The sequence below is a fragment of the Dipodomys ordii genome, unplaced genomic scaffold (genome assembly GCF_000151885.1).
Source record: "Dipodomys ordii isolate 6190 unplaced genomic scaffold, Dord_2.0 Scaffold180, whole genome shotgun sequence".
Lineage (NCBI taxonomy): Eukaryota > Metazoa > Chordata > Mammalia > Rodentia > Heteromyidae > Dipodomys > Dipodomys ordii.
The window spans coordinates 1,335,829-1,343,683 of record NW_012267396.1 but is presented as its reverse complement, the minus strand read 5'-3'; the positions used below and the strand labels follow the sequence as shown (position 1 = coordinate 1,343,683).

Genomic DNA, 7,855 nt, shown 5'->3' with positions numbered 1-7,855 from the left:
CTCACTCAAGGCTAGTGCTCTATTCTATCACTTGGAGCCAGCGATCCACTTCTGGTTTTCTGGTGGTTCACTGGAGAGAAAGAGTCTCGCAGACTTTCCTGCCTGGGCTGGCGTGAGCCACCTGCACCCCGCTTGTAACAAGCCAAACGTGAAGGAGCCCTGGCTTCCATCCTTTCCTCCAAAAACAACCCACTCTTGAGAGAACTAACCAAGGTCCCAGGAGAAGAGCATTAATCTCTTCCAAGGGTAATGCCCCAAATGACCTAATTACCTCCTGCTAAGCCCCATCTCTTCAAGGATCCACCCCCTCACCTCTAGCCACACTGGGACCAAGACTGCAGCACATGAACCGCTGTTGTATTTATTTATTTGCCTCCCTTGGACTCTCCACCCAGCCAGGGCCTCCGCCCACACGTGGTATTCTGTTTGTTTTCGTTTCTGTGCTGATTACTGGGACTTGAACTGCAGGGCTTGAGTGCCGTCCCTTAGCTTTTTGTGTTTAAATGGTACCTGAGCCACATCTCCACTTCTCCCTTAAGTGTGGTGTGTGTGTGTGTGTGCACGCATGCACATATGCACGTGCCAGTCCTAGGGCTTGAAGTCTGGACCTGGGTGTTGTCCCTGATCTTCTTTTGCTCAAGACTAGCTCTCTACCACTTGAGCCACAGCTCCACTTCTGGTTTTCTGGTGGTTCGTTGGAGACAGAGTATCACAGACTTTCCTGCCCAGGCTGGCTTCGAAATGTGATCCTCAGATCTCAGCCTCCTGAGGAACTAGGATTTCAGGTGTGAGCCACCGGCTCCTGGTCCACACACTATTTATAGGTAATATACTGTTCACCTTCAGGCGACATGAGAAGAACGCTGGCCCTCAGCTCTTCTGCTCAAGGCAAGCACTCTACCACTTGAGCCATAGTGCCACTTCTGGTTTTGAGTGGTTTATTGGAGCTAAGAGTCTCATGGACTTTTCCTGCTCAGGCTGGCTTTGAACCGCGATCCTCAGACCTCAGCCTCCTGAGTAGCTAGGATGACAAGCGTGAGCCTCCAGTGCCCGGCCGTTCATCCTTTTCTTGCTTTTTTGATTTTTGACTTCCTAATGAATGAAAGAGATTATTAAGAACAGTTTTTAGGCCAGGTACCAGTGGCTTATCTATGATCCCAGTTACTCATGAGGCTGAGATCTGAGATTCGCAGTTCAAATCCAGCCCAGGCTGAAAAGTCTGTGAGACTCTTGTCAGTCGTGGGGCCTGAACTCTGCGCCTGGGCGCTGTCCCTCAGCTCCTCAGCTCAAGGCGTGCGCTCTACCACGTAAGTCACAGCATCACTTCTGGAGACAAAGAGTCTCATGGACTTTCCTGCCTGACTGGCCTTGAATGGCAATCCTCAGATCTCAGCCTCCGGAGTAGCTAGGATGACAGGCATGAACCACCGGTGCTGGGCTATGAGGCTCTTATCTACAATGAAATAGCAAAAAGCTGAAAGTGGAGTCATGGCTCATGCGGTAGAGGACCAGCTAGCCTTGAGCAAAAGAGAAAAAGAATAAAAATGAGCATGGTCCTGAGTTCAAGCCCTAGTACCTGACCAAAAAAAGAAAGGAAAAGGGCTGGGAAGGTGGCTCCGTGGTAGAGCGCTTGCCTAGCATGCACGAAGCCCTGGGTTCCATTCCTCAGCACCATATTCACAGTACAAGCCGGAAGTGACTCAGTGGCTCAAGTGGTAGAGCGCTAGCCTTGGGCAAAAGGAGACTCAGGGACAGCGCTCAGGCCCTGAGTTCAAGCCCTGGGACTGGCAAAAAAAAAAAAAAAAAAACAGAATCTCACAGACTTTCCTGCCTGGGCTGGCTTGGAACCTTGATTCTCAAGTCTCAGCCTCCTGAGGAGCTGGGGTTACAGGCGTGAGCCACGGGCTCTCACTGTCACCGAAGCTGTCTGTGCTGTGCCCGGTGTTTGGACTGGGCGGTGAGCGGGTGGCACCTGTTGTTTCCAGCAGATACTGGGGGCCATGGAGTCTCAGGTGGGGGGGGGGCCGGCCGGCCCAGCCCTGCCCAACGGGCCACTCCTCGGTACCAATGGAGCCACTGATGACAGCAAGACCAACCTCATCGTCAACTACCTGCCGCAGAACATGACCCAGGACGAATTCAAGAGTCTCTTTGGCAGCATCGGGGACATCGAGTCTTGCAAATTGGTGCGGGACAAGATTACAGGTGTGCCTGGCCTCGGGGGGGGGGGTGCAGGGAGGAGGTTTGGGGGACTTCACAGGAGCCATGGGGACTGCTGGCACTTGGCGCTGGGGGACGGTGGGGCTTGGTGGGGTTCACCGGGGTTTGACGGTGGGGTCATTTCCCCCCCTGTCCACACCACAGGGCAGAGCCTGGGCTATGGCTTTGTGAATTATTCTGACCCCAACGATGCAGACAAAGCCATCAGCACCCTGAACGGCCTCAAACTGCAGACAAAGACCATCAAGGTGAGTGTCCCCAGATGCCCCCCCCCCCCGCATCTGGCTTTGGCTTTCCCTCATCTCGGTCTCCTCACCCGTCAGTGTGGGGGGAGAGCGGGGCTGGGAGGAGAAGATCATTGAAGCCTTTTGTTTTCTGGAGACTCAGAAAAAATGAGTCAGGCCCCAGAGGTGGGATATGGTGTCTTGGGGAGGGGGAGGGCGTGGAGCGGGAATGGGGGGGGTGTCCCATGAGCTATCCCTCTTTGCTTTTGAGCTGGAAATGGGGGGGTGGGTGAGGGACCCATCTGCCATCTGGAGCCTAATTAGGGCTTTCGGAGGGCGGGGTTAGGGGTGGCCCCTCCCCCACCCCTGCCCCTCCCCACAGCTGCAGCTGGGGACCCTGGGAGCCGGGATTCCCTGGGGAGGGGAGGGATCACCATGGAAACACCCCCTCTCTAGGTTTGGAGGTGTAGGGGGGAGGTGGGTGGCGTTGTGCTCCGCCCCACAAATCTGCTCATGGACCCTGGGGGGAAAAGGCCAGGCAGGGAAATGTCCCATCTGGTCCCCAGTTGGGCATGGGGAGGGGCGCAGAGGTGTAGAAATCTCTTCCCTTCTAATGCTGATCCAGAAGCGCCCCCCCTCTGCACCCCTCCAATTCCCCACCCACGGGTAGCCGTGGCCTCCAGTGGCTGCTGTCCTGGGCTGGGGGGTTCTGGGGAGTTCCCCCCCATTTGTGAGCTCTGAAGTATTTGTGACACGCCTCTGCCAGCTCAGGCTGTGACCTGAGGGGACCCCTCCCCGTGGGCGTGTCTGCATGTGACAGGGTGTTGGGGTGTCTGTCAGGGTGATGCTGTGTGGGGGTGTCTACCTGTGCCTGATTTGGGGCGGGGCCCACGTGAGGTCAGTGTGTGTGGTAGGTTTGGCTTCTTTTTTTTCCACCAGTGCTGGGCTTGAACTCTGGGCCTGGGCGCTGTCCCTCAGCTCTTCAGCTCAGGCGAGCGCTCTACCACTTGAGCCACAGCACCACTTCCGGCTTTTTCTGTTTATGGGGTGCTGAGGAATCGAACCCAGGGCCTCATGCATGCGAGGCAAGCGCTCTACCACTGAGCCACCTTCCCAGCCCCAGTACTGGGGTTCCTCCCTGCCTTTTGGTCGCTCTGGCTGGCGGCAGTGTGGCGAGCCTGCGGGCTTGTCCCACCAGCACCGGGGTAGCACTGCGCTGCCTTGCGGTGCTGGGGCATGGGGCAGGCCCAATGGGCTGATTCGGACCCTATTACCCACAAGCCCTTGGATATATGAAGGCCTGTCGTACTGTGAAAAGACTCTAGATTCTGTCCTCAGGAAACCCCCAGCAAGGAGGCTGCTAAAGACCCCTGACAGCCAACTCTTTGGGCTAGAGGTGTGGCCTACCTACAAGGCCCTGAGTTCAAATCCCAGTGCCACCATGATGCAGGGGAGACAGATCTACTGGAACTCAGGGATCTAACTGATCTTTCCTTATCCCCAGATGTGACCTGCCCAGTCATATGGGGGAGAAAAGAAAAAAAAAACCCAAACACAGCTGTGATTTATTTATCAATTTATGTGTATTTATTATGGATGTGTATTTATTTATCAATTTTTGGTGGTTGTGAGACTGGGACTCAGACTTGGTACATGATACTTTTGCTCACTGGCTGGTGCTCTACCAACTGAGCCACACCTCCAACCCCCTATTTATTTATTTCTTACAGGAGCTAGGGCTTTTGGACTCAGGGCCAGGGTGCTTTCCCTTAGGTTCTCACAGCTCCACTTCCAGCTTTTTGGTAGTTACAGTGGAGATAAAGAGCATCACAGGCTTTCCAGCCCCAGGCTGGCTCTGAACTGTGATCCTCAGATCTCAGCCTCCTGAGTGGCTTGGATTATTGCAGGAAGCCACTGGCACCCGGCTTTTTGTGTGTGTGCTGGTCCTGGGGCTTGGACTCAGGTCAGAGCCTGGTTGCTGTCACTGAGCTGTGTCACTCAAAGCTAGCATTCCACCACTTGAGCCACAGCCCCACTTCTGGGTTTTTGCTGTTTCTCACAGGGAGCCAGACACTGGTAACTCATGCTCGGCAACTATAATCCTAGCCACTAAAGAGGCTGAGATCTGGGCTGGGAAGGTGGCTCAGTGGTACAGTGCTTGCCTTGCATGCATGAGGTCCTGGGTTCGATTCCTCAGCACCACATAAGCAGAAAAAGCCAGAAGTGGTGCTATGGCTCAAGTGGTAGAGTGCTAGCCTCAAGCTGAAGAGCTCAGGGACAGCGCCCAGGCCCTGGGTTCAAGCCCCATGACCCAGGAAAAAAAATAAAAAGGCTCACGGACTTACCTTTTTGGGCTGGCTGGGATTACAGGCGTGAGGAGCTGGCACCTGGTAGGTATAAGGCAGGAATTGTGCCTCAGCACTCACCACCCTGAAACAGAAGCCAGCCCCCTCCACCTCGAAACCCCTCCCCAGCCAGCCAGAGGCCAATTGAGAAGGAATAGAAAACAGACGTGGGCAGCAACCATGATTGCCCCCACATGTCAGTAACAGGGCACCCCGTTAAGCACTTGGGGGCGGGCCTCGGAGCCCGTGTCCTGACACTGATAACCGCATCGTGGGATGGGCCACAGAACACTGGCTGCTCAGTAAATGGACTTTTCTTCCCTCCCCCTCCCCACTTCACAATACCCACCAGTGTTTCTTGTGCAATAACTGTCCACGGCCACCATTTTTTAAGGCCGTCACCGAGTAATTGTCTGTGGCCATTGGGCCTCATGAATGACAGGAACCCAATGATTGTACCAGAATACATGTCATTCCCAAATGATCGTACCAGAATACGTGTCATTCACAAGCAAGGACGACTCATAGAGTTGGGAATGGAGGGCAGAGCGGAGATGGAGGCGCACAGGGAGGACTTTTCAGCTGAGATCTGGAGAACTGAGAAGATGAAGAAAAGTTCAAGCAGAGAGAAGAGCACGTTCAAAGGCCCTGAGGCCGCCTGTGCCTGACAGATTTGGGGAGAACAGAGGAGGCTGGATCAGAGCCATGGGAGGGGGGCCAGGTGTGTGCATCTCACACACATACACACACACACACACACACACACACACGGAGCAAGACTAGATGCAAGCATCAAGATGCATGCAGAGCATCGATCTGAGCTAGCAAGCCAAGTGAGAGTTGAAGATCCTGAGTTTAAATCTGCATATTCACAAGAAACAGAGAGGGAGAGAAAGTGTTGAGCTGGGCACCGATGGCTCACCCCTAGAATCCTACTTTCTCAAGTGGCTGAGATTTGAGGATCGTGGTTCGAAGCCAGCCCAGGCAGGAAAGTCTGTGAGACTTTTTTTTCTCCGCTTCTCCAATTAACCACTAAACAGCCAGAGGGGAACAATGGTTCAAGTGGTAGAGCACCAGCCTAGAGAGAAAAAGCTAAGGGGCAGCACCCAGACCCTGAGTTCAAGCCCCAATTACCAGCACCAAAAAAAAAAAAAAAAAGAAGTAGAAGACAAAAAGCATGGAGAGCAAGCTGGGCATTCTTAGGTCTCCCAAGCCAGCCCCCCAAAGCTAGAGATTATTACCCCAGAGTTATGACTCCTTTGCCCCCCATCAGATAACCCCTTTTCTGCATGACCACAGCCGTATCTCCTCCCTCACATCCCATTCAGTCTCTTCCACAACTCAGGGGCGTTCACCTGCCGCCCCCCCCCCCCCGCAGGTATCCTATGCCAGGCCGAGTTCCGCCTCCATCCGAGACGCTAACCTGTACGTCAGCGGGCTTCCAAAGACCATGACCCAGAAAGAAATGGAACAGCTCTTCTCCCAATACGGGCGCATCATTACTTCTCGTATCCTGATGGACCAGGTCACAGGTAAGTGCTGGGGTTTGGGGAGCGGGGGAGGAAGGCCTGGCATGGGGGACAGTCATAGCAGAGGGGGACCGGCTGCTCACCACACCCACCCCTACCAGGTGTGTCTCGGGGCGTGGGATTCATCCGCTTTGACAAGAGGATCGAGGCCGAAGAAGCGATCAAAGGACTGAACGGGCAGAAGCCGCTGGGCGCTGTGGAGCCCATCACGGTCAAGTTTGCCAACAACCCGAGTCAGAAGACGGGCCAGGCCCTGCTCACTCACCTCTACCAATCCTCAGCCCGGCGCTACGCAGGCCCTCTGCACCATCAGACGCAGCGCTTCAGGTGAGCCAGCTCTCTGCCATGCGTGGGTGACACCCCAGGTCCCCTGGCCAGGTGCCCCAGGCCTGCAGAACCAAAGCTAAGCCCTCCCATGCAGAAAGCATCCACTAGCCGGGCACCGGTGACTCACGCCTGTCATCCTAGCTACTCAGGAGGCTGAGATGTGTGGATCACGGTTCAAAGCCAGCCCGAGCAGGAAAAGCTGTGAAACTCTTACCTCCAATAAACCACCAGAAAATCAGAAGTGGCGCTGTGGCTCAAGTGGTGGTAGAGCACTTGCCTTGAGTTGAAGAGCTGAGGGACAGTGCCCAGGCCCAGAGTTCAACAACAACAACAAAAAAGAAAGAAAAAGAGAGAAAGAAAGAAAGCGCCCACTGTGTGCTGGGACACATCTGAGAAGCTGGGTACAGTGGCTCATGGCTATAATCCCAGCTCCTTGGGAGGCACAGATGGAGAGGACTGTGGGTTCCAGGCTCGGAGGAGTCCCGGGGAGTTAGTGAGACTCCCATTTCAACAGATAAGTCAGGTGTAGAGGTTACCTCTAATTCCACCTACTTGGGAGGCAGAGATAGGAGGATTATCAAGCGAGGCCAACTGGGGCAGACACTAGAGATCCTACCTGAACAACTAAAGCAAAAAGGGCTAGGGGTACAGCTTAAGTGGTACAGCGCCTGTTTGTGACCCGGAGTTCAAACCCTAGAACCACAAGAAGGAAAGAAAAGCAGAGAAGAGAGGGAGGGAGCCAGGTGCCAGTGGCCAGCTACTTAGGAGGCTGAGATCTGAGGATCGAGGTTCAAAGCCAGCCTGGGTAGGAAAAGTCCATGAGACTTATTTCTGATTAACTAGCAAAAGGCCAGAAGTGAGCTGTGGCTCCAGCGGTAGAGCACCAGCCTGGAGTGAAAATAAAGAAAGCCTAAGGGACAGCACCCAGGCCCTAAACTCAGGCATGGAAAGAGAACAGACAACAAGAGTCAGATGGAGGGCCAACGAAAGCACGGTCTCGGAGCGCTCCCTTCAGGAGGCCTCGCCCCTCTCTGCCTCGGTTTCCCCTTCTGAGACCGCCCCGCACATGCCCAGGCCCCTCACCGAGTCGCAGGAGACACGGCTCATTTATTGCGCGCAGCAGTCCCACGAGAACAGAGCTGGCATTGTCCCCATTTTACGGAGGGGGTCCCTGAGGCCCAGGGCGGGGGGGGGTGCCCAGCGGGGCGGG

At 54.8% G+C, this 7,855-nt stretch overlaps 1 protein-coding gene across 2 annotated transcripts in view; it reads left to right on the top strand.

Moving 5' to 3' along the window:
* The first annotated feature begins 1,991 nt into the window (after positions 1-1,991).
* Elavl3 (ELAV like neuron-specific RNA binding protein 3) overlaps positions 1,992-7,855 on the top strand; it is a 7,916-nt gene continuing 2,052 nt past the window's right edge. For both annotated transcript variants that reach the window (XM_013033999.1, XM_013033998.1), the window contains exons 1-4: positions 1,992-2,205; positions 2,365-2,468; positions 6,168-6,321; positions 6,420-6,645. In XM_013033999.1, the coding sequence (XP_012889453.1) occupies positions 2,001-2,205; positions 2,365-2,468; positions 6,168-6,321; positions 6,420-6,645 (689 nt within the window). In that variant the 5' untranslated portion in view covers positions 1,992-2,000. The remainder of the gene's footprint in view (positions 2,206-2,364; positions 2,469-6,167; positions 6,322-6,419; positions 6,646-7,855) is intronic.